This window comes from Leptonotus elevatus, chromosome 2 (genome assembly GCF_054856555.1).
Source record: "Leptonotus elevatus isolate MCC_2025b chromosome 2, RoL_Lele_1.0, whole genome shotgun sequence".
NCBI lineage: Eukaryota > Metazoa > Chordata > Actinopteri > Syngnathiformes > Syngnathidae > Leptonotus > Leptonotus elevatus.
Genome location: NC_141240.1, coordinates 26,337,779 through 26,363,413, shown reverse-complemented (window position 1 = coordinate 26,363,413; position 25,635 = coordinate 26,337,779). Strand labels below are relative to the sequence as shown.

At 41.5% G+C, this 25,635-nt stretch overlaps 3 protein-coding genes and 1 long non-coding RNA gene across 4 annotated transcripts; 1 reads left to right on the top strand and 3 right to left on the bottom strand.

Annotated features, from left to right (window-relative positions):
• Positions 1 to 851: 851 nt before the first annotated feature.
• bpifcl (BPI fold containing family C, like) lies at positions 852 to 7,152 on the bottom strand. The gene is made up of 15 exons (XM_086068710.1): positions 6,988 to 7,152; positions 5,898 to 6,012; positions 4,948 to 5,079; positions 4,190 to 4,345; positions 4,055 to 4,118; positions 3,722 to 3,782; positions 3,483 to 3,574; positions 3,197 to 3,373; positions 3,032 to 3,091; positions 2,227 to 2,394; positions 1,754 to 1,821; positions 1,635 to 1,677; positions 1,508 to 1,571; positions 1,171 to 1,247; positions 852 to 1,092 (listed from the first exon to the last, which is right to left on the bottom strand). The coding sequence occupies exons 1-15, from the start codon at positions 7,085 to 7,087 to the stop codon at positions 1,033 to 1,035; spliced, it is 1,437 nt and encodes a 478-aa protein (XP_085924836.1). The 5' UTR covers positions 7,088 to 7,152; the 3' UTR covers positions 852 to 1,032.
• Positions 7,153 to 7,613: 461 nt separating this feature from the next.
• On the bottom strand, positions 7,614 to 13,055 carry LOC147179385 (vesicular inhibitory amino acid transporter-like). The gene is made up of 2 exons (XM_086069741.1): positions 12,325 to 13,055; positions 7,614 to 11,497 (listed from the first exon to the last, which is right to left on the bottom strand). The coding sequence occupies exons 1-2, from the start codon at positions 12,694 to 12,696 to the stop codon at positions 10,310 to 10,312; spliced, it is 1,560 nt and encodes a 519-aa protein (XP_085925867.1). The 5' UTR covers positions 12,697 to 13,055; the 3' UTR covers positions 7,614 to 10,309.
• Positions 13,056 to 18,588: 5,533 nt separating this feature from the next.
• actr5 (actin related protein 5) lies at positions 18,589 to 25,625 on the top strand. Its single transcript, XM_086067755.1, has 9 exons — positions 18,589 to 18,968; positions 20,178 to 20,416; positions 20,507 to 20,676; positions 20,784 to 21,001; positions 21,286 to 21,450; positions 21,520 to 21,627; positions 23,099 to 23,238; positions 23,520 to 23,652; positions 24,495 to 25,625. The coding sequence occupies exons 1-9, from the start codon at positions 18,606 to 18,608 to the stop codon at positions 24,813 to 24,815; spliced, it is 1,857 nt and encodes a 618-aa protein (XP_085923881.1). The 5' UTR covers positions 18,589 to 18,605; the 3' UTR covers positions 24,816 to 25,625.
• On the bottom strand, positions 21,075 to 23,293 carry LOC147179384 (uncharacterized). Its single transcript, XR_015094022.1, has 2 exons — positions 23,089 to 23,293; positions 21,075 to 21,594 (listed from the first exon to the last, which is right to left on the bottom strand). It is a non-coding gene; the product is annotated as an uncharacterized LOC147179384 (long non-coding RNA).
• Positions 25,626 to 25,635: the final 10 nt, after the last annotated feature.

Sequence of the window (25,635 nt, the reverse complement as noted above, 5' to 3'; positions counted from 1 at the left end):
GCTTGGTATAATTTTTTCTTAGTACCGGTACTTTAAAAATTAAATATGAGACAACTCTGTTTTAAAGGCAGGTACACGCATGGCCGCCTTTCAACCGATATGTGGAAAACGCCTTAAGTAAGCGACACGCCTCTTTTAGCACAGACTTGACAGAGCAACAGACACAGGTTGTGACACATTTTTTACCCTTCTCTTCAAAAAATAAGTGGAGTGTGAATTATATTGTTCCCGGTTTGTAGTATTTGATGACGCATTCGACTAATTGGGAGCGTAATGGAGAGAAGCAGAGACATCCACGCACACTCAAGCAACGTTACATTGAGTCGTGGGAGTGCCACTGTACTGCCAATATTTCAAACGGATGACATCAAATGCAGTCAAAAACCATACTTCAAGAATGTGGCATGCAATGTGAAAGCACATACAGTATAAACATAAATATATACAGTACGTACATAAATTAAGATGTATACATCCCAATATTTTTGAATTAATAATAAAAAATATATATTTTAAGTTATTTTGTCAGTTTTAATTTTGCTGCTTTTGCTGATGTTTTCGAGTTTGGTCGAGGTACCGTTTCAGTACCGGTATCGAGGTATTTTATGCAGGTATAGTATCAAAGTCAAAATGTTGGTATCGTGACAACAATATATTTAAGCAGCATTTCTTTAATGTATTCAGGACCCAAACCATTCAGTGACTTATAGATCAATAGCAGAATTTGAAATCTATTCTACAGCTCATGTAAAAGCCATTAGTGCCGGATGCATAGGCATAAAGACAATAAAATCCACAAAATGACATTAGAAACAACATATAGTGTTAACAAAAATACTGTTGTAGTCATCTGAAGCGGCTTTGTAGTTGTTTATTGTGTATGGTGTATAATGTAAATACATGAAATATGATTCGTCTGATAGGCTTATACTGTTTTGTGATTATTATAATTGTTTTCATCAGCGACTAAACATAAAAATAATGTGCAGAGCATGAGTCCGAAAAATGATAAGAGGCCAGCCAGGATTGTGCTCAGCTGAAAATGGTGTCATTCTCCAGCAGCTCAGCATCAGAAGCAAAAGCTACAAATCCCTGTTTGAAGGTGCAAAAAATCAGCCCAAACAAACAAACAAAGGCAATGTCTACAGTACATTTTCTTTCGGTACTTACCTCTTCTACTGTGAGAACTGGGTTGACGAGCTGAGCGTGCATTGTCCGTGGTAAAGCAAAACCTGTGGCAAGTTTCTCTGCAATACAAATGCAATCAAGGATTCCACCTATCAATGTCGTGGCTTCGATCAACAAGTGTTTCTTAGACCAAGTTTAATCAAACTACTGCTCGGGGCCACACACGGTCCACTCGGCTCTTTTATCTGGCTCACGGAGTATTTACATTATCAAGGGTCCTGCAATATTTGCTGTATAAATTAAGTACCCAGTCAAAGAGTCATTCATCCATTCATCCGTCCAACAATGCCTTTCTTACAATGCTACACACACGACTCACCATTGAGTTGTTGCAAGACCGCTTTCTCAATTAGCGTCCGTGCCGTGTCTTCCAAAGAATCAGTCTGCAAAAGGAAGCGCTCATGAGGTATCCATTATGCTAGATGACGCGCGTGGTGGAGCAGTACCTTAAAGGGACCAATCTCGGTTGCTGCCAGACTCAGAGTGAAACTGTTTGGAAAAGGGGCCGCCTCATTACATTACATGACTTCGACGTTTGAAATCCAGACAGCGTTGCAGCACTCACTTGTCCATTGCCACCGAGCCCTTCAGCCGTCCGTCGGTGATCCGCACTTTGCCGCTGAAGTCCGAGTCCTTAAAGAAAGGGGAATTCAACCCAAAAATGTTTTCTTTATATGTTCTATGTAACCCCACTAGATTAAAAATAGTATTTAGATTTAGATTGTGTTTTTAATCCTTCTCTGGGGGCGGCCATTTTGCCACTTACTGTCAACATCACAGTTGCTCAAGTAACCACCAATCACGGCTCACCTGTTTTCTGAAGCTGAGCCATGATTGGTTATTTCCTGATCCGAAACAGTCCCCAACTATTAGTGATGGCTGCTCAATAACCTGAGCCCTGGGTCTTAGTGGATCTTTTATTTTATTTTTTAAAAATATGTTCTACAGAGATGGGAAGCTTCACGGTGTGATGTTATTAAAACACCTTTATTAGACTTAACTTATAGCATTAAATGGAACAAACAAAGCAGCGCTCACCACATAGAGTTCAAACAGCGGGGTCAGGGTGTCGTTGGGCTGGATGGCGAAAGCCTTGATGACACCCGACGAGCTCAGCATGACAGCACCGGCGTGGAAAGAAAACACCGGAATGTTCCTGGCGTAAATCTGCAGTGCCATCAGCAAGTCTGGAAACTTCTCGGGTAGCTGCAGAAGAATCCTTTTGGGTTAAAATTAGGGGTGTGCCAAAAAATAGATTCTGATAAGAATCGCAATTCTTATTTAGTATGATTCAGAATCGATTTTAAATGTCCCCTAATCGATTTTATTTCAATTATTTTATACTGTCTTGCCCTTGTTTGTGTGTGCCTTTATTGGGAGCACTGTTCATGTTGTACGCAATTTGGCCACTTGGGGGCAGTGTGTTTCCACTCATTCTGATACACTGTTAAGTTGTAGCCACATAGAAGCAAAAAGTCATGATCAAGTTATTCCAATAAAAGTTTTGTTTTTTTGCAGTGTAGAGTGTTAAGATGCTTCTCTGTATACATTCCTGAAGCCTTTTGTATCAATAGTTGTTCTTTTGAGTGATAAAAGTGCCACGAGTAGTGCGCTAATTAGCATTAGCGAGTCAGACTGGAGTAGATCATGACAATTCTTTGCATATCCGTAAATTGAAGCAGAAATTATTGTCAATCAAATCATTTTTTATCTAAAATCGTTCTGAATCAAATCGCAGACCCAAAAATCAGAATCGAATCCTGAGACAGTCAAAGATTCCCAGCCCTAGTTAAAATAGCAGTTAGTGCAGGTAAAGTTTGTCATTTTACAGCTGCCAAATTACCTGTGGAATGAAGGGACCCAATGAGGTTGTATTAAGGCGCACGGGGAAGCCTGGTGGTATCTGAGGAGAGAAAGTAACATTTTCACATGAAATGTTCAAAGGGAAGACAAAAGGCATTGGTGGGTGGCCTCTAGAGCAAAGGGTTTGTCTTTCAGGTGAACTCACCATGCTGTCATTGATGAAGGCCTGCAGCAAATCCGCTGAGAAGTAGCTGGAGGAGGCTGAGTTGACAGTGAAGTCAGACAAGCCTACGGACAGCATGTAAGATGGCTGTTCAGGTACGGCGAAAGGCAGCGCCACAAACGGGGGCTCCTTTGGACTTTTGATACTGTAAAATTCTCCCTTTAAACACACATTTTAACATTGTTATTAGTTCAGATAAGCATGGTTATAGTTAGCATAATAAAGACTGACCAAACATCTTAAGTAGCTTTTATGTATGTTTCCTGACCTTGAGCCCGAGGCGAAGACTTGAAGCATTGACAACAGGCAGGCCAATGAGAGGCAGGTCCAGAGTGAGGTCTTGATTCACCTGAAAGTTTACTTCAAGGAGACTTTTAATCATTTACATGGTTTGTATTTACCTCCAATACCTGGAGTGTACGTTACATTTTTCATTACAGGCCGGAATAAGACGTAAACCTTTTTTTGAAGCCTTTCAGTAAGGATCATCTAACAATGCTGCAATACCTTTCATGTCCTTTAGGTGGCTCTCCAGGTTTGCAATGACTTCGTCCACAGCAGGGCAAATCTGGCAAGGTTAGACAAGTGATTGGCAGATTGCCAACCAGTATGACCGTGAGAGAGCTTATCATTTAATTGGTCCAAAATCACTTTATTCACATTAAACTACTTTTTGTGACATTTTTGTCTTGTGGTGTGCCGTGAGATTTTTTTCCAATGTAAAATATGATGTGCCTTGCCATAATAAATGTTGGTAAAGGCGATTGTTTTGACATGAATATTACCTGTTGACAACAAACATTTGTGATATATATCCACTAAAGCAAAAAAAACACTCACCATGACCTCTAATTGACCTCTGATGTGATTCTTGAAGTGGTCCTCGACCAGCCGTAGGAGCCAGCTGTAGACGTGAGATTGCGGTTTCTTTACATTTCATTGCAAATCCAGGTCCATATGATTTGAGCGTGGTACCTTCTGTTGCCATAGAAACGTATGTTGATGTTGCCTATTTGAGCATTGCAATTCACGCTGGTTATGGACAAATGTCCGCCAGCATCTCTCCCCAGCTGCACTATGGAAACCAGTTCCACTCCAAACAAGGCCATGTCAAAAGATCCACCTCCATGCCTGAAAGTGCACAAGAAATATGAACTCATTCACTGCCATTGACGGCTATAGACGTAAAAAATTAATTGTAACTATTTATTAGTTTCACATTTTTTTACTGTACGTTAAGAACAGATATAAAATTTGTGATTAATCAGGAGTTAACTAGTGAAGTCATGTGATTAATTACAATTTAAAAAAAATATTGCCTGATGCCCCTAATAAAAAAAAAGAAGAAAAGATTATTAAAAATGAGGGGTGTCAGACGATTAATTTTTTTAATTGTAATTAATCACATAACTTCACTAGTTAACTCACGATTAATCACAAATTTTATATCTGTTCTAAATGTACAATAACAAAAATTATAGGTTTTCATACTCGAGTTAACAAAAGTGGAAAAAAAGTTAAACTAATAGAAATAGTTCAAATGAATTTTTGACGTCGATAGCCGTCAATGGCAGTGAATGAGCCAATATTTACGCACTATGAGGCATGAAGGACAGGTGACTTGAATCTGTGCAAAATCAAAACTATCAAGACACTCTGGAGCAAATTGGGTCGCCTATGCGAGAAAGCCTCGTTCGTCTCAGTCAATGAAATAAATGATGAAATCCACTCACATGAACCCACAGTGGGCCTCCCATTCTCCTGTGAGGGCAACGTTGAGGCCGGTGATGGACGTCTTCAAGCCGGAGATGCCTTGGTAGAACTCGACGGACGGTTCCGGAAAGTCACACTTTCTTATAGTGACGCTAGAAGAGCCAAGGCGAGTATCCATTTAGCTGGTGTCGGGCTAAAACTTCCTATGTCACAATTTGGTAAATTTCATATTTTTCAAACATTTATACTCTTCGTCAGTCCACATACGTGTCTATGTTGAGCCGCACAAAATATAGTTCAAACAACACTTTTGAAAGTATTTTACCCTGAGATTGAGTTAAAACAACTCTGATGGTAATTTAACACTAGTCAACACTGATCACTGTTGTGTAGTGTTAAAATATTACACTATCTAGTGTTGCACCCAAAACAAGTTGCTTTCATCAACACCAGAAATGTTAACATCACTGGTAATCTATTTTTAAAATGTGTGACCCCTGCTTTAAGCAGTGCTTCTCAACCAGTGTACCAGGGCACATTTCACAAAATTGGCCTTAAAAATTAATGAATAAAAAACAATGTATCTTTGTTCATAAATCTATGTCCAGCGACTAACAGGAGCAGACAGAACTGCTCAAAAATTGGGATAGGAACTCATTTAAGATTGACAATGTAATACCAGAAATGGAAACATATTTTTTACCTGGTCTATACAGTATGTTAATTGATTTAAAAAGCTCAGAAATAAATATACAAAGGGGAGCCAATTGTAGTTTATAAAATGATATAAAATAAAAATTTAAAAACATAATTGTCCTTTTTTTTTTTTCAAATTCTGTTGTCTGCTGTGCTTCATCTGCCTTCATTTCCATGCAATTAAAGTTAGGTGGTGGTAAGGATGTTTTTAATGAACCAAAAATATGCTCTGTACTGAGAACATACAGTACGTCACCCTAAAATGTCATCCTACCCTCTAAGCGTGTAGATTACGTGGAGCAGGAAGCCAAAACGTATTTCACCACTGATGTCAGGGAGCGTGACATGTTCCAACCTATCCTGAATCCATCCTGCAGCCGCATGCCTTCCTGGGAGAGACACAACCCATTTATGAAGCTTTTTGAGTTTTGATATCTCCCCCCCCCCCCCTCAATATTTTAAACAGTTTACAGGTGTCACAATAGCATACTGTGAAATGCTTTCAACAAAAATACTCTAAGGATCAAGAATTATAGTTGACTGTACACAACCTATTTCTTGTCTTCCTCAATTTAGCACATTTTTACTTGAGTGTTGCAGTGTTGAGAGGCTGCCCTTTATAATTGTTTACAATTGTTGTAATGTGTATTTTAACGAGGAAAAAATAGCATTCGACAATATTATACTTTATAAAAACATACTGGAATCATAATTAAATATAATGTATTATAGTTAAACCATTTTTGTCACACTGCATCAATAGCCAATGTGCTGCTCTTTCTAATTTGACTTCCTGGCCACCTGGGGGCAGTATAAGACAGACATTGAGTCACAACGGCTCTCACCCTGTTAGTACGACACTAATATGTCATTCTTCACAGAGGTTAAAGGATATATGACTTTGTACTGCCTGGATTAACTGGTAACCAGTTCAGGGTGTACCTGCCTGCTGCCAGAAACCGTCTGGGTTAGGCTCCAGCCACCCCCCCCCTCCCCACCCTCCCCACCCCCCGCGACACTTGTGATCAATAAGCGGTTCGGGAAATGGATGGATGGATTTTGTACTGTTGTATTTTTTTTCTCCCAATGTGTGTGCAATTTGTTGCTTTAAAGGTTATTGTGCTTATGGCGAGTTTACTGCCACCATACAGAGCTCGTATCTTAAGTCTGCATTCACAAGTCCAAGCAAAATATCAGCAGTATCCTAAAAAACGTGAAAAGTCTTGCACCGCTCTATTTCAAAGAGTGAAGTCGCGTAGCCACCCTCCAGCCATCATTTGAAAGTAGCTGCATCCATTTACTAAAATGTTTCACCTTTGAAACTTGTGATTGAAATGTATTAACAACAATATGATTCGCCTTACCATATTGAAGTCCTTTGTTGGTCAGGGTGACTTGTATCGCAGGATTTTCTCCACAGGCGCAAAAGATGAGGCTGAGCACTATTAGCACGCTTGGAAACATTATGCATCAGAAATGCGAGTTACTGCAGATGACTTGACTTGTATCGTCTCGTTTTTAAGGCGTGGCCTGGCCAGTAAAGTGAGAAGTGAAACTTATCATAACACATGCCTGCGTGCTTGTGTGGGTGGCCGTGACAAGACAGCCATGAAGTAGAAGTGAAACTTTGGACCCTGCTGCTAACGTTCTAATTTTTATCAAACACATTATTTTGTTTTTATTTATATAGAGCATGTAATTTAACATCAACAAAAACATCCAAACAAACTTGCAGCAAGAACCTGAATATTTTGTTATTAGGTACATTTTAAGCCATAATTTATTTTTACATTTAATTGCCTTATATTTTTTTGTTATATTTAATGTTGGGCTGTTTTAGGGACTTTTTGAAATTGCTTGCAAGGTTCTTATTATGATTTGAAGGTGCGTTTTGGACTCTTGGACTCACTTATGCTATTGTTTAACAAACAGGATCTGATAGCAGTTCAAACACAATTTAAGGGCTACTATTTGAAAGGAAACAGAATCATCAGCCATAAAATATTCCATTTATTTATCGCTTGATTCAACAAATACTCTTTGTCTCACACACCATGATTAGTTGCATTAAATCACAATTGACAGGTTGAACAGGGAGAGAATATCATCCAACAAACACTTTGCATACGACACTAGAAGGACCCACTTGCTTGCACGTTAAAATTCACTCCATCCAGAATGACATTGGAAACATCAAGAAAACAAACGAACCGACGAGCTTTATTGAGGTGGGAAAATAAAAGCACAAAACAAAGTGACAAAAGAGAAGTATTATTCAAACAACGACACATAAGATATTCAGGATTTTTTTTCATATGCGCACCAACTTGACTGAAGTGTGCTTGCCCGTTTCCACCACACAGTTCAGTTCACTATTTTTAGCGTTGCCATTGCCAAAAGCTGTTAAAGGGCACCATAAAATATGGCATTTAACCACCATCTAGCACAGTCGGATGGTACTAAGGTGGAAGTAGACACTTTGTAGTGTGTTATCGATTCAATTGGAAGATGACATTCACTGTGTGGTCTTCTTCTTGGCTACCTTGCAATGATGTCACACTGCTTGGGTAGCTGACACGACTATCAGAAGCACCACCTCCTTTACGCTCCCAAAGTGGGAAGAAAATCCAGGAAAATTCAGGATTTATCCTTCCAAACAGTATGAGGTGAACCAAACTGATCTAGACTTTTAATGGAAATGTGGTTTTATATTTAGGCAATGTCCACACGAATACAGGTATTAAAAAATGCACTTACACACACACACACAAAAGGCTTTTTTCGTGCCCACATGCAAACTCTGGCCAGAGTGGCGATGTTCCAGAATACAGCTTTGATCACTTGCATAGAGATAGATAATACCTCACGATGTTATTTGATTTAAAAACAGTAAAATTTACGTTATATCCTAACATAAATTGGTTTGGTTTTGTGCAATGGAAAGCATACAGGTGGAATATTCTTAGAGGTTGTTTAGCATATCATCACTGCACAATGAAAATTACACATGTCCAAATGTGGCATGTTTTTTGTTTTACCTGAAACCTGAAAATAAATACTTGCAAATTGTGGTTATAGGATAGAACAGCTGAAATTAATTGCCCCTTACAAGTCAGACAGACCAAACATTTTAGGAATTATATGCCCCTAAAACGGGTTACACATGCCAATAATCAAGCCCAGTTTAAAAATTCCACCCAATCATATTGACAATTTAGTTAAATTAAATTAAATTCATTAAACTTTATATTTTTGGCTTGTTTCAATTACTCGCAGTTAGTCACAACAGGGCCAAGCTCAAAGTTGCAACAACTGTCCTACTCTTTCTTCTTCTGTATTTTCTGGCTGTCTGGTTGTCCTTTGGCCTGATGCTGCCTCTCACAGGTCAGTCTTGGTACTGCAACAGACTTCACTTGGAGGGACGAGACTTGTGATTGTCGGTAAAGATGTCGTTATATGTGTGGTGTGCCATGTTGGTTATCTGGCATGTACTCCACCACATATTTTTAGCAAATGATGGGGTTACTCACGTTTATATGGGAAGTCAACCCCATTTATCAATATCCCGAGGCGGCCATTTTACCACCTGCTGTTACGTGAAAATGACATCACAGTTGCTCAGGTCTGGGTTAACAACCAATCACAGCTCTGCTTGAGTAAACAGGGGAGCTGTGATTGGTCGTTGCCTGAGCCCTGAGCAACTGTGATATCATCTTAAGTCGACAGCAAGTGCCAAAATGGCCGCCCCCTGCGATGGATAGAAACAGCTTTACTCCATGACCGTGTGCTTGCTTTTTTTCTTTTCTTGTATTTTTGTGATGCCACCTGTTAGTAAGTCCCCTGTTAAGACTTAACTAGAAGAGACTCGCCTCCCAGGTAATCACCCTCGGCAAATTCCTTGCCAAGTTGCACATTTGAAACTTTTAATCAATTATATCTTGTAGTCATTTGGAAAAACTGCTCTGTCACAGTATTTTGTTTAAGGTGATTAGGCAACGAGTCTAGGATTTTTCAGGATAAAGGGGGTGGGCCACGGCCCTGGAGCCACTAGACTAGATCCGCCCCTGCACTGAGCAAACTCCCACATTCAGAACCAGAACAAAAGCAATCTGCAATATGGTATGTTCACAAATTGGACCTTGACTTTTCATTCCTGAGATGGAATAGTTTTTATTCAATGTTATGAAGAGAAATTGTGTTCCTATTTTATGTGTAAATAGTTTCTATTAAAAGTAGTAGTCGAACGCACACCATCCTGTCTCATACTTTTTTTTAAAGTAATTTTAAGTAATTTAAAGTAATTTTTCTATGCCACTAGCCCAGACAACATGGTCGCTGGGCCACATAAGAGTTCACTGCCATATTAATAAATACACTCCATTATTTTTTGCACTTATTTCAAACCCCAGCCCAAATATTACCACGCACACACTCGTAGCCGTGTTTCACTGCTTGACAACTTTAGACACCCTCTTCAAGAGGTTGTGTCCTTCCATCCACTTTACCACAGGAGACTATTTTACACCACGGTTGTAGAGTTTGTTATTGCACATTTTCACAAAGGCAAAATTAAAAACATTTCACACACACGATCCTCCTTGCGGGCTTCTTTGTCGTCATGGGGAGCGGAGCAGGACTGGCCGGGGGGGGGGGGGGGGGGGCATAAAGGTCATCGCCGCAAAGTTCTCAATCTTGGATATTGTACCTGAACGCCTCTATGAGCCCCTCAATGGAGTGGATCAAGCCCGATATGGCGCAAATGCCCCCGATGACGAAAATGGCGACGTCGAAGAAGACGTGGTGCCACAGGAGGTTCCTCCACTGGAGCTTCAGGTGAAAGAGGCTCGGCAGCAGGAAGCAGAGGCCGGCGCCCGTCAGGCTCCCGGTTAGACCCATGAGGAGAGCGAAATGGGGGACGAAGACGGCCATGAGCAGGGTGAAGACCACCAAGCCCACTCGGAGGCCGAGGCCCCATGATTTTAATTGGCCGCTTGGCCCGTAGCAGTCGGGGAACAAGGCCCGCCCACCGTCTTGGAACAGCGACTTCTCCAGGACCTCGACGGCGGCGAAGAAAGGCAGCGGGTAGGAGAGCAGCGCCTTGGCCACCAGGAAGAGGTTGACCACCGCGCGGATGGTGCTCGGCAGGTTATCCGTGATGACCTCCTTGGTGGCGTCGGCCCAGGTCAGGTAGGCCACCAAGGCGAAGAGCCCCTTGAGGACACAGGCGCTGATGTGGGTCCAGTCCATCATGCAGTGGAACTCGCTGGGCCTCTGCATGTTGCCCTCGAGGGACGGGAGGAAGATCTGCGAGGTATAGCTGAAAACGATGATGCCGATTGAGATTGGGAACTTCTTGACGTCGATGTAGAACTTGACCTTCTCCCACGCCCACTCCCGAGCCCTCGAAAGGCAGTAGGCGATCACCAGGACGTTGATAACAAAATGGGCCAGCGTGCACAGCAGGCTGAACTTGGACACGGCCTTCAGGTTCTTGAGGAAGGCGCAGGGCAACAAGGCGGCAGTGGCCACCACCGACCACGCCTTCTGCGAGACGGGCAGCCCCGGGAAGCTGTTGTACATCAGGTTGCCGCTCACCACCACGTACAGGATGCACGTCATCACCAGCTCGATGATCTGCGCCACGTTGACCACGTGCCCGCCCAGCGAGGGGAAACGCGGCATGCAGCACGCGTTGGCCACGTCGACGTAGGACTCGCGCACGCGCACCTTGATGCCGTCCTCGTTCTCCTCGTAGAGGCACGCGATGAGGATCTTGCCCGTGTAGCAGCACACAACCGCGGCGAAGATGATGAGGAAGAGGCCCAGGTAGCCGCCGTGCAGGATGGCGTAGGGCAGGCCGAGGACGAACATGCCCTGCGGACGAGACAAGCGCGGCCGAGCAGTCACGGACCGTGCGTGCAGGCAGCTCCACACACACACTTTACGTAATCTCAACGCTATGACGAACATTAGACTGACGTGCAAAAGTCCAATTAATTACGAGGATTTCCGTTTATTTTATTTTATTTTAAGATTTTGTGGTTTGTTTTTGTATTGATTCAATCATTGTCTTCTGGTCATGTAACAAATTTGGCCCACTGGGGTGTTAAATATTAGGCCTATAAATTCACTGATAAAAGGATTTACATAATTACACGTAATCCCCTTGCCAAAATGATTAAATTCCAACCCATGCATTTATAACAGTGTCCACAATAATAATAGTAATAATAATAATAATAATAATAATAATAAAAATAATAATAAAAATAATAATAAAAATAATAATAATGCGAGCAGGCTTCTTTAGTAAATGTATACTGTGTGTGCATATGATGAACATCTCATGACCGTTTGCGTTACATTACATAATGTTTCTCACACATCTCATGAACGCTTTATATTGCATTTTGAGTTACATTACATAATTGTTGTCATTATTTTATTGTTCACGCTAATTGGCTGAGTAGACAAATCACGATTCACAAAGGGTTTAACGCACACCCATTTGATAAAAAATGGCAATTGTTTTCGGGAGGGGGGGTATACAATAGGTTTAATTTCGGGTTGCATCCAATTAAAATGCGTCTGTTCGTAATGGCGTATGTAAATGGTAAATGGTAAATGTGTTCAAGGTGACTCCTGCAGGCCTGATAACGCAGCGTGGGAGGGCCCCCCTTGCTCTCAAACACACGATGTACCTGAATGGCGTTGGTGACGTTCCATCCAGCCTCCCAAGTCGTGATTTTGGGCTTTTCCTCTTCCAGGGATCCTCCAGTTTTGAGGCCCTTAGGCCTGGGCGTGGTGCCGTCCCTCTGGTAGTGGCTGTCCCCGTCCTCCAGGCCGCCCTCTCCGCCCTCGTCGTCCCCCTGGAGGACGTCCATTTGCATGCCTTGCCTGTAGTCGTAGTCCAGGTCGTCGCATTCTGCAAATCCCACGCCCTCCTCGTTCGTGGCGGCCTGGAAGCCGAGGCGGGCGAATACGCCGCTGACCTTGGCCTGGGACTTGTTGGAGACCGTGTGGGCCGCGTTGGTCAGCTTGTTGGTCAGCTTGTGGCGGATCAAGTGAGCCATCTTCTCTGCTCGAAAGAATTAATCCAGAAGACAGGGGAGCCTCGGTGGCGAAGAAATAGATGCTGGATTATTAGCCTCTTTTTGGGGGGTTCAATACTGCGGATGCTGCAAAGTCATGCCTGTTGTCCTCAAGTCCCAAAACCGACACGCACTCAAAAATCCTCAGCCGCTTCTCTTGGCTCGCACTTCCATTGTCCAACACGCCTTTAAAAGCTATTTTGCGGTAACAAAAATATGTTCAAATGCAAAAGATGTCCTCATTTGTCCGGAAAAAAAAATAGAACATGCAGTGGAATAATCAATTCTATATTTAAAAAGATTTTGTTGCAGCGCTGGTGTGTGACTGCGTCGCAAGAGGGGGAGAGAGAGAGAGAGAGAGAGAGAGAGAGAGAGAGAGAGAGAGAGAGAGAGAGAGAGAGAGAGAGAGAGAGAGAGAGAGAGAGAGAGAGAGAGAGAGGCGGATGGTCAGGTCAGTCACGACAAATCACGTGAAAAGTAAAATAAAAAAAACGTAAATGTCTCTGTGTTGGACCAACAAGAGACAAATTTGAATGAACAAAATAATGGATGAGTAAATAAAAAAAAATTGTCACCTCGGCCAACTCTATTCTTTTATATTATATTCTATTCTATATTCAAAATGAGCATCATTAACCCGATGGCATGCATTGAAATGGCTGTTGCTAACGACGCATTTTTATTTTTCAATTTTAATTTATTACATTTTCTTGATTCTCTTTGTAGGCTATAGTATATAATCTATTAGATGCTGTGTCCATAAATTCATATAACCTGTCTATATAGAAATATTGACATTTTGATTTAAATACGACGTTTGATCGAAAGGTACTATCTCATCGTTTTTGTTATTGCTAAAAAATAAAAAAAAAGTTAAATAAATATGTTTGCCAAATCACGATTTTATAGGTCTGCATAGGCTACGAATCTTGCTTTCATATTGAGTGCCTGTAACTCCGTTTTTGCTTTTGAAAGGCGGTATAGTTCTTTCTGGCCAACTCGCCCCCATTTCCTTTCAGTGCTTAATAAACCAAAAACAAAGACTTCGTTTGCTCATGCATGCTCTGCAGATTGTTTATTTAAACATCTTGGTTCCAGATGAGCAGCAGCATGCAGCAGCAGACTGCGAGGATGCAACTCGTTGCTGATATGATGAACATGGCCTGCAGCAAGCGGAGCACCGTGGACAGCTCCCACCCGCGCTCACGCACACACGGGCAATATCCTATTCTACATTTTACTAAGGCCTACTTTATATATTTGGTGCATTTATTCGTATGGCCTATACGCTTCACTATGTAAATTTAATTGGTGAGTGTGAGGCTATTAATATTTGGGCACCACCTCAGTTCTATAATCCGCCGTGACAAAGATGGGCAAAACTATCATAATGTTTTTCTCCATTTTACTCGCAAAATAAATAAATAGATAAATAAATAAATGTAGACGTTTGTAAAATGGGGGATGGGTGAACACGAAGGAATTCGTTTTGTGCACGTGCGTTTTTAAGCCAAGGATCTTGCCATTGGTTTGGCCTGAGAAATAACAGTCAACATTTACCAACATTATTACAAAATTTTTTAAATAAATTAAAAAAAATAGCCACACGGTGGAAGACGTGACTAAATCTAGTAAGCAGCCAGAGGATAAGAGAAAGTTGTGCATATTTTCATGCTTGGCTTGCATGCATCGGCTTGTGTGCATGGCCCAGCTGCTATATGTGGCCATGCTCACACAGTGTTGGTTCGTGTTAGTGTGTCACCCACGTCTGGGGCTATGTGCACGCTTGCGTGTGCCTGGACGCGTGTGTGTGCTGAGGAGATATAGCGAGCGTCCTCCAGGCATTTCTACCCTCCCCCTCCCTTCACCATCACATCATGCACAAACTGGATCGGCTGCAAATGTCACATGGACACGCGCTATGTCAAAAAAATAAATAAATATGAGCACACTATTTGGATAAATATAAAACGAATAACCATTAATCAAATAGACATACCATAAAAAATATTTTTTTTCCATATATATATATATATTTTACTATTCTATAAGTACAAATATTAAACATATCGAAATGTTGTGATTCTTTTCTTCTTCTTCTTCCTTCTTATTCTTCAACATGATGATTTAAAAAAAAAAATCTGATTCGGACGTGCATCAATTATGTTGCCTTTTTTTCTTTCGAAAAGGTCTTTGAAATTGGTTACCAAGGCGACCGATTTACCTTGTATCGCCACAAAAAGGATTAATTCTACTCCATATACGAGCGTGCGCACACGCGCGCGTGTGTGGGGGCCTGATAAGGAGGGGCTTAGTTGCATTTTAACACTGCTGACTGGCAGCAATAATCTCTGATAGTTGCCATGGTCACAGTAATTGGGAATGGTGCGCGCACGCGTGTGTGTTGATATTTCATTGAAACATATCGTCTCATAAAGCTTGATCTTTTAAATGCATTTTTAAGTGAAATTAATACAAATGAAAATGAATATGATTCAAATATCAACACCTAACGTCTCTATTTTCTCAAATACAAATACATGTAAGTATGCAGCATTTAAAAAAGATGTACAGAATGTCCTATAGACGGAGTATAATATGTTTCAACATTAAAAACACACACACACATTGTGATATAAATGCATGGGTAGTGGCAGGTGCACAAACACATGAATCACCCTTTGGGCCAAAAAAAGAAGTCCAAGGCTCAATGGGCCACAGAGTGAAGAAAGCTGTGGTGACAGACTCTGTTGGGGATGGGGTGTACGAATGAGTGTGTGTGTGTGTGTGTGTGTGTGTCTGTGATAGTCATAGAAGGATGGAGGTTAAAGTGTGTGCGTGTGTGGTCACAATGATGACAGGGCGTGGATGAAAGTCACGGAGGTTGAAGGGGAGGTGGTGGTGGTGGATCTGCAGTGTGGCTGTGAAATATCAAAAGTGCCCTCAGCCAAACCTACAAGTCCGCCCACATTTTTTAAATCAAAGATGACATATTGGGGTTCACTTTAAAATGCGTTGTTGTTCTGATTATTATGGGGAAGAACATCAATTGATCATTTATTTTGATCCATCCAACCATTTTCTATGTTGCTTATAGACAATTTAGAGTTTTTAGTTCATATCTGCATGTTTTTGGAATGTGGGAAGAAACCGTGTTTGTGGAGATGACAGCCAGTCAGCCTTTTTTTGTGCGCGTGTGTATGTGTGTGTGAATTGAGTGCAAAATGTTCCCATTTGTTATTTCTGTTGCAGCATTCTGTTCTCGCTCATCCCTCCACTCCTTCGCATGCCTCGTTGGAGACTAACTGTCCTTTTGTGCCCCCACAAAATGGAGGCATCACAATGGCGACAATGTGTATAAGCGGCATGGGCACACAGGTCAGACCTTCAAGGGGTGTACCCCAGTTTTGTGTGTATGTTTGTGTGTGTGTGTGTGTGAGAGAGAGAGAGAGAGAGAGAGAGAGAGAGAGAGAGAGAGAGAGAGAGAGAGAGAGAGAGAGAGAGAGAGAGAGAGAGAGAGAGAGAGAGAGAGAGAGACGTGAGGGCATGTGTAAGTATGCAAAAGAGGAGAGAAATTAAGCATGTTTCGTGTCCGTATGCATCTATTGGTCATGGAAGTGAGTATGTCAGTGTGTTTGTGTGTGTTTGTGTGAGTTTGAGAGGGTGAGTTGACCCAGATCTGCTTATTAGCATCAGGAAGGAGGGGTGGGGGTGGGGGTGGGGGGTGCAGAAGTCACTTAGAGCTTTGTGCCTGAGCAGTGAACTGTGCTCATGTTTTGGTGACACACCATCATACAGTATCCCTTCTCAACACACACGCACACACATTTTTCCTGCCTTCATCATCTTTCATCTCCTACACTCATATGACGCGATCCAGGAAAATAAATATGAACAACACTATTTTCTCTATTTGTAATTTCTTGTCATTCATACCTGAGCCTGAAGGTGATTCAACTGATCAGCACATCAGCAATCTCTGCAGGAGCCTGATAATGATCCTGATAATTGAATCAGGTGTGTTGGAGTAGGGAAAACCTCAGAAACATTTAGGACTTTGGCTCTCGAGAACTGGACTTTGACACCTGTGGTGTAAAGTAAGCATTTGGATTGTGTTGTATTACAGAAATATCAGAAATGCCCAGATGTTGTGAATTGTCAATATGAGGCCAATCTAAATTTAAAAAAAAGGGCCAATGTGTTGTGTCTTCTGTACGACGGCATATGGGCTCTTTGCACAAATCCACTACTTCCTGAACTCAATACCACTCCTTAATTTCCTGTCTTTCATGATTGAACAAACTGATTAATCCAGGTGTGTCTGGCCATTGTCGTCGTGGTTACTGAGGTCAGGCACACCTGGATTAATCAGTTGTTCAATCATGAAAGACAGGAAATTAAGGAGTGGTATTGAGTTCAGGAAGTAGTGGATTTGTGCAAAGAGCCCATTAGGGCCACGTATAAATAAATATTTTTTAGAGGGCGGGGGCAATATTCAGAGGAAAAAACTTACAAATGTGCCACTTTATAAAGTGGCACATTTGTGAGAAAAAAACATCAGTAATACATGTAGCGTAGCTGTAGTCTAATCATGTGAGGATTCGTTGGTGGTTAATGGGACACTTTATAAAATGAAATGGCAGGATGGAGACGGATTAATTCTTAAATTTAAACTATACTCGTCATTCACCGCAGCTACAGCGACAACACTTCCTGATCCCCTATCAGCTGACTAACACTAACCAATCAGATTTCTAGCATACTTTAGGTAAATGCTAGTGAATGGCGGAGAGCAGCAGATTTGACATATCCACTTAGATGCTTGTACCAAAAAATACGAAAATGTATAAACGTGTAAATAATAATTCTGGAAACATAAATGTACAAGTAAATATACATTTTAACAAATGAACTTAAATGTTTGATCGTACGGGTGTGGACCTTCGCAAAGCGATGCGTCTTTGTTGCTGGCCAGTCGCCGTACACAAAGCTTCAAAGAGTGAATGCTTAACACCATATGGTTAATCTCTGCTAAAGCAATTACTATCTCCTTATTTGGAAACCCGACAGGAAATTATTGGCACAGTCGAGTAGTAACTTTCTGAGTTTTTTTCTCAGAATATTCCGCCTTCTAATATATATATATATATGTATATACGTGGCCCTAATACGCCGTCGTACTTCTTCTAGTTTTTAGGCTAGCAGAAGACTTAACACATTTTATAATTTTGTTTGCATCTGACAACGTCACAGATTTTTATTTGGGTTCATAACTCGTACATTGTGGGGTTTACCTCGGGTTGTACCTCTGTATTTCACGGGGTTTTCAGATTTACCCCCCAGGGTGAATGACTTCTTAGGAAGTCATTGTCCCATCACTGGTGAGCTATTTTTAGAGCAAACCCTAGTTAATTGTACAATCTGGCACCAACACTATAAGGCCAATGCGTGTGTCTCATTCCTTCACCCCCCACCTAACCTTGCTCTGCAAGATGAATTCTCGCGCTATTTGTGAGTTCACAAACTCCCGAGAATATATCTTATACCGAGCTCGTTGATTTCCATCGATCCGAACCACTGGTGGTTCGGACCAATCACAGAGCGACATTGTGTTTGGGGGCATGATATGCAGCTCAACTGTGACGAAACCAGAAAGCCAGCGCCGGCACCGGGGAAAATAAACAAGCGTAACATGGACAAGACAAATGGACGCTGCAATTAATTCTGTTCTCGCAGAATTTCTCATCGTTTCTTTGTTGAATATTGAACAGCAAGAGGAGCATATTTAGCTGGAAAGGTAAATATGTTTGCAAACGTGAATGGGGTGGAACAATTAATTGTTCATTCTTATAGTTCCACTCGGATGTATTTTTGTGTGACACACTTCCAAAATGGCCACCCGGCAGCAACCAGTATGCCAAATTTTCTCATTTCGGGACTGTAAAAGTTTGCCCGATCAGATTTTAGAACCGTTGGCGGCCTCATGTGGAATGCCGATCGTGATCGACAACGGCTCCTTCCAGACTAGGGCCGACTGGGCGTCGGTGGACTCTCCGCGGCTGCTCTTTCGGTCGGTGGCGGCGCGCAGCAGAGGAGCCGCCCGTAGCGAGACCCAGATCGGGAACGACATCCCCAACCTGGAGCCTCTGCGGTGGCTGCTTAAAAGTCAATTCGACCGGAATGTAGTGGTCAACTTCGAGATCCAGGAGCTGATTTTCGACTATGTGTTTACTCACCTGGGCATCACCTCGGAGGTTAGTGCCATGAGCACTTTGGCTGTACGTACTAGTGGGTTAGTTGTTGAAATTGATATTTGGAAAATGATGGATTTGAGCGAAAAATTTAAATACGTGATCACTTTCCAAACATTATGCTCCGTATCTATGCAATGCTTTAATACATTAATGTACACATACTGTACAGTGCTCGCATTGAAGGAAAAAGTGGAGTTAGAATGAAACAAACGCTCCCAATTTATTATTTGTTTTAAGCAATAGTAATCATGTCATTTTTCACACACACACACACACACACACACACACACACACGTTCATTCCAACATTGTTTTGTTGTGTAAGTGTAGTACTGTATGTCTTGGTAAATAAAGGCAAATTGCATTTCACTACTTGCATTAAGTCTTGTCTGTTGGACTTTTTAATTATTTTTAAAAGTTTAGCTTTATGCTCTAATGCTTTTCTGCCTTGCTGCTTCTTGTACTTTTGCCAATGGCAGGAAAAGTTTCACAGGGTGCAAGCCAGGAATTTGTAGCCCCATGGTGGGAATAGCAATTTGGTGGCACCAACTTGATGCCAGTAATTGAAAATACTATTTTCTATCATCCTGTAAGCCATGGGCCCGAGACTTGCTAGCAGATGCCATTGAAATTTAAATGTAATGCCTTGTAAAATTTTACATTTGGAAGTAATATAGTAACCTCGTTTGTATAAAAAAAAATGTTGAAGTAGGCTCAGGCAGTCCCAAAATCGTCATTCAACGCGGTTACCACTTAAAGTGTCATGCTTATTGTTTTTCATATCTCAGAAAATCTTGACTGTGCAGTATCAACTTTAGACCAATAGAAGCTGCTATTAGTCTGTGAAAAAGTCATGAGCGGTTTGATTACAGTACCTGTACAATGGCGTTTTATGGAGACTGAAAATGTCCGTCTGATGTCGTCAAATGGTGCTGGCGAAGCCTCGGGGCAAAAAATTTCTGTTGACTTATTTTTGTGGTCCAGTTATCCGACTTGGTTGACTTTTTGCCCCAGCCTTACTTGATTGTTTTATTACCCAGAAGTTGTTCATACAGATTATTAGTGATTGACTACTGTGTGTTCTGACCTGGTTACAAATTTGGGTTAAGTCGCCGTCATAGGTATGGAACGCCGTAATAAAGGGAGGGAGGACCCTATGCGTGATTTTTTATTCCATGTCCTGTCTTCCCTACTCCCTCGTGTATTTTAGGGCCGTGTGGAGCATCCCATCGTGCTGACTGAGGCCCCCTGCAACCCTCTGCACTGCCGCCAAATGATGTCCGAGTTGCTGTTCGAGTGCTACGATGTCCCTCACGTCTCTTACGGAGTTGACGCCTTGTACAGTTTCCATCACAGCAACAATCAGAGAACTCTGCGGCCGCCACAGACCGGCATTGTTTTGTCCTCAGGGTACCACTGCTCGCACGTGCTGCCTGTTATCAACGGCAGGTGAGGCTCCGCTATCGTTATCTTCTTCCGTTTGTTGTTGAATTACCTTTAAAAACAATGGGTATTTTAAAAATTTGGCCTCCCCCCTAGGTTAGATGCGGCGAATTGTAAGCGAGTGAACGTGGCGGGAGGCCAGGCAGCAGCCTACCTGCAGAGGCTCCTCCAGCTCAAATATCCGGGTCACTTGGCTGCCATCACACTCAGCCGTATGGAGGAACTGCTGCATGAACATAGCTACACTGCTGTGGACTATCAAGAAGGTGCAGTGGGAGGCAACAAATTCATGAACAGAGATTGAATCTCAAGTGCAGTTAAGGCTTAATGATGCATGTTTGCATGGCTTGTATTTTCTTGTGCTTGTCTGCAGAATTGGAAAAATGGCGCAGCCCGGAGTTTTACGAGCGCGAGGTTCACCGAATGCAACTTCCCTTCTCGGGGAAGTTGCCCGGCGGCTGTGCCAGCGTGGAGGAGAGGCAAGAGAGGAGAGCGCAGCAACTCAGGCGGCTTCAGGAGATCAATGCTCGACGTCGTGGCGAGAAACTGCATCAGGACCAAGAGAGGCTGGACAGACTAATGGCCGTACAGGTAAGGAACGTCTTGTCTGTCTCACTCATCCAAGTGTCCATTTTCTCTCTCTTGTCTTCATTAGGATCACAGCTGACTTTAGACACGTTTAATTACAAAACATATTAAGAATGACAGCCAATATTTGTGATAAGCCTATTTATATGCCTACTGCAATTAAAGATCGCCCTCTGTTGGTAGAAGTACAAGAAGCAAATGTCAAATTTTTATAGCATGTTTCTAAACAGTAGCTCATTTGAAACAAATCCTCCATTTCATTAAGCCGGCTATTTATGTGTGTGCAGGAGCTGCTGGAGGAAGGCTTACTGGATCAGTTCCACAAGAGTCTAGTCGCGCTCAACATGGACTCTGCCGAGGAGCTGCAGTCGTATATCAGCAAACTGCAGCTGGCCGTGGAGCAGGGCCGTCAGAAACTGCTGCACAGCGACGGCGCCGAGGGAAAGACGGAGGTGAGGCGGACGGAGATTTTCCTGCACTGTGGAGCTGACGCCAATTTGACACTTTTCTTTTCCCACCAGGTGTCCGAGTTGGAGCCGCACATGGAGGAGGGCGACGGCATGGCCATGATGTATCCTGACTTCTCTGAGGACACACTGCCGGAAAAACCTAATGTGAATGTGGTCCAGGTAAGATGGAACTTCCTCAATTAAGAATAAAAGCAAAAGTCATTATTCATAGAGGCTAATATTCAATTCATTGGTGAATGTAGCTTCTTTGGAATTAATGAAAAATTATGGACAATTTAGACCACCAATTGATTATTTGGGTTTGTGAAAAGCTCACATGTATGCCAACTAATGTACATGGAAAAAAACAAATTAGATTGTTTTTTACTACAACATTAATTAATTAGTTTTATTAAACAAAAGTAGAACTAAAAGAAATAGAAAAATAATGAATGATTATGTACATTTTTCACTTTATTAAAATTGTAAGTAATTTTAAGTAGTGCCCAACTGATGTGTATTTTTTTAGGTCAATTATTTAAAAATATATATAATGCATAAAAGCCCCCCCCCCCACCCTTTCAATGGTTGTTACTTACACACAAACTTTTGCTATTAAGATTCTCTGCTTTGAATGACAATATACAAGGTTATTGTATAGATTTTTGTGTCAATAATTAAACCATTCTTACTTGTTTACAACTGCTGTAAAGCATTAAACCTTTTATTTAATGTATTATATATTTTTATCTTATGTTATTTACACAAGTCTTGTGAATTATTGTGCTAACCTTGGACCTCGAGGATTGCATTTTGTACCATGGCATGTGTGTGTTAAGACAAAAAAAATCCTTGGACGTTTGCATCCTTGAATTTTAAGATAGGAAAGTCTTTGAATCCTTGAAATGTCAACTTTAATTATATCTTGAAAGGACAATGACAAATTAAAACAATAAGATAGTGATATAAGAAGAGACAAAAATAAAAGAATAGCAACTGAAAAAACTGTATGAACAAATACTGACTGTTGCTGCACGTTTTGGCCTCTTGGGGCAGTGTGGTGCAGTGCATCCATGGCGTACAGAAGAAACTTGCGATTGAGTTTTGTTAAAATAACTCATTTTTCACACATTGGGAAGAATTAGTGCCTTTGCGTAGTGTTATCTCACCTGTGGGTATGTGCTCCCACGAGATTTGTGTGTGGATAGTCGTTATTTGAAGGAAGAACACTCCCGAAGTCGATGCTAACTTCCTGTTAGCATTCGAATGGGATCCTCCCTTTGCTTTTAGCATTAGCACTAGGCTAGCGATGTTTTAAAAACGAAGCATGTTTTGTATTTAAATATACAGTGGATGTAATTCTTATTGTCGTGTGTTTAGTTTTACAGTTAACTCCACTGCGGTGTCATTAAACACGTTGGAGGACGCTTAGGGACAACAGAATAACCAGAATAACATACGCTACACACTTGCTAGTTGCTAATGCTACGCAAGCAAAATGGTGCATTCAGGGTACTTTCACAGCATTTGAAACTACGGATTTGTTCGATAATATTTTAAGGGAAAGTAATTGGCCGATTATTCTGGCCGTTGTTTGAAGGTCAATAATCAGCTGATTAATTTTATGTACTAAAGAATGACCTTTCTCCAGCCGTCCTTCAACATGGCGGAATACCACCAACTGTTTGTGGGCACGGAGCGTCTGCGTTGTCCGGAGATCCTCTTCCAGCCCTCGCTGACTGGAGAAGACCAGATGGGGATGATGGAGACACTTCAGTATGTGCTGGCCAGGTAATGATGCAATACTGTACATTCTTCACGGGAGCAATAAAGTCTCAAATCTAAACTATCCATCTATCCTATCTCCTCCCACGCCAATCTCTGTGCACCAATGAACAGGCTGCATTGCATCTAGCTCCTAGTGCCAAAAAGTGTGACGGTTTTAGTCGGTCGCAATTGAAATTAAATAATACAAATAATGTCATACATACACATTATTTAGCAGGTTTGGGGATTAATTTTATTGGTAAATGATTAAAACATTGTTTGCTTTGTTTCCTATTGATGTTCAGGTACACTCCCGAGCAGCAGGAGGCGATGATGAGCAACCTGTTCCTGACGGGAGGAAACATGCAGTATCCTGGGATGAAGGAAAGAATGGAGAGGGAGCTGCTGGCCATAAGACCCTTCCAGTCTTACTTCAAGGTACTTAATTTGTTGCCTTAAATTGATGATGCTTGCTTTCTTTGTGTGTGTACACAACAAAAGTGAGTACACCGTCCCGCCTTTTTTTTAAAATTCACAACGGTTTGCTTTCAGACACATTTTGTAGGCAATAGCAAGATATTTGATTGGTTGTTTAATGTCACAATGGTTGGGCAGTCTCTACAGTTAATTGACAGTTTGCAACATTTATGTACAAAAATAAATAAAATTGAAATAAATCCCAATTATGTCTCTTTGAAATCTATATCGTATCAAATAAATAGAACTATGGATGTGAAGAAAAAGTGACACAGTATCTTTTTTTGTGTGTGAATGAACCTATCGTTGAGCTGACCTATTTTCTAATTACCAAATAAAATAAGTTGTTTTGCTATCGAGTAAGGTGAATAACATAAAAGCAGGTACCTTGATTTACAAGTGCCCCAACTTCAATGACGAGCCGTTGCAGAGTTCCAAACGCTTAGTGACTAGATGGCCACTAGATGGCGGCAGCAAACTTCACAGCGTCCGACTTACGTCTGTTCACATGGTTAGCTTGTAGCGAGTTTTGTGCTTGCATTTACTCTTTCTTCTCACAGGCCCTAAAAAAAGTAAGTGAGAATGTGTTGATAAAGGCTATAATGAGAGCTCAGGCAAATGTGAAGCTGCTATATGTGAAAAAAAATATATTTATTACATTTCTTTCTTTCTCGTTCTAGTTTATTCAATTACTAGTGTATGTCTTCATTCGATCAAGTACTGTGTTTTACATTTTTCACAAACAACTGGCAAAATGATGTGCTTCAAGCATCAAGATCTTGCTCTGCTATGACCCCCCCCAGGTGACCATGGCGAAGCAGCCAACCTTGGGCGCGTGGCTGGGGGCAAGAGACTGGGCCGTGGAGCATCCTCCCGGCGGCGTTGATGGAGGAGGAGCGGTGGGATGGATCAGCCGGCAGGACTACGAGGAGAAGGGAGGCGAGTACCTCAGCGAGCACTGCGCCTCCAACGTCTTCGTCCCCATCAAGATCAACAAGACCGTCCCCGCTCGGCAGGTCGAGCCCTCTGTTACCATGCTGACGGGAGCTTCCGGAGCGGTCGGCGTGGTTACGTCAGCTCTGACTTCCTCTTCTACTTCAGATGCTCCCATGGTTTCATCCTGACGTGACAGTGGTTGCTGGGACTGTTAATGTATTTGTGTGGGGTATCACGCAAAAGCAGTGGGTTTTTTTTTTTTTTTACATGGCAAGGGCCCGTATTTGGACGTTTATGATTTAGACAAAATGGCCGCCACATGCTTTATTGTATAGCAGCCAATCAGCAGAGAAAGTCGAATAGTAGCAGTGTCTTTAACAGTGTTCAGGAAACACATTTACAACATTTCATAAGTCTCCTCCCTTCATCAGTCGGAAAGACCAAATTCATGCGTCAATGATTTTGGTTAGCAACTTAATTCAAGTGGGCTCAGCAGGTAACGCTTTCACGTACGATAGCATCTATAAAGTGAAATCAATACATTAAAAGTAGTGCTGTCAAAGTTAAAGCGTTAACTACTTAATTCATCACTAAACATTATCGCATTAATCATGTATTAACGCAGATTAATCACTATATTATTATTTTTTTCATATTAAATTATTAATTATTATTACTTAATACTAATTAATTATTATTAAGTGATTAACTGATTAGAAAAAGAGGCGCATGAGCGTGTGCTGGTTGGTTTTGGTACAATTATACATGGGTTTCCGTAGGTTAACTAATTTCCACGTGGCATAGTTTCTTAGTTTTTTTTTAAATTGTATTATCAACCACTGTAACGCACATTGCTGCCACCCACAGGACTAAAGTGGGATAACAGAAAATAACTTTATTCTTCCAAAATAAATGACTGAACTGTCTTTTAAATGATTATTATACTTATCCTACCTGAAGTATAATCTACATTTGTAAATAAACCAATTTTCTAAGTAGACTTTGTTT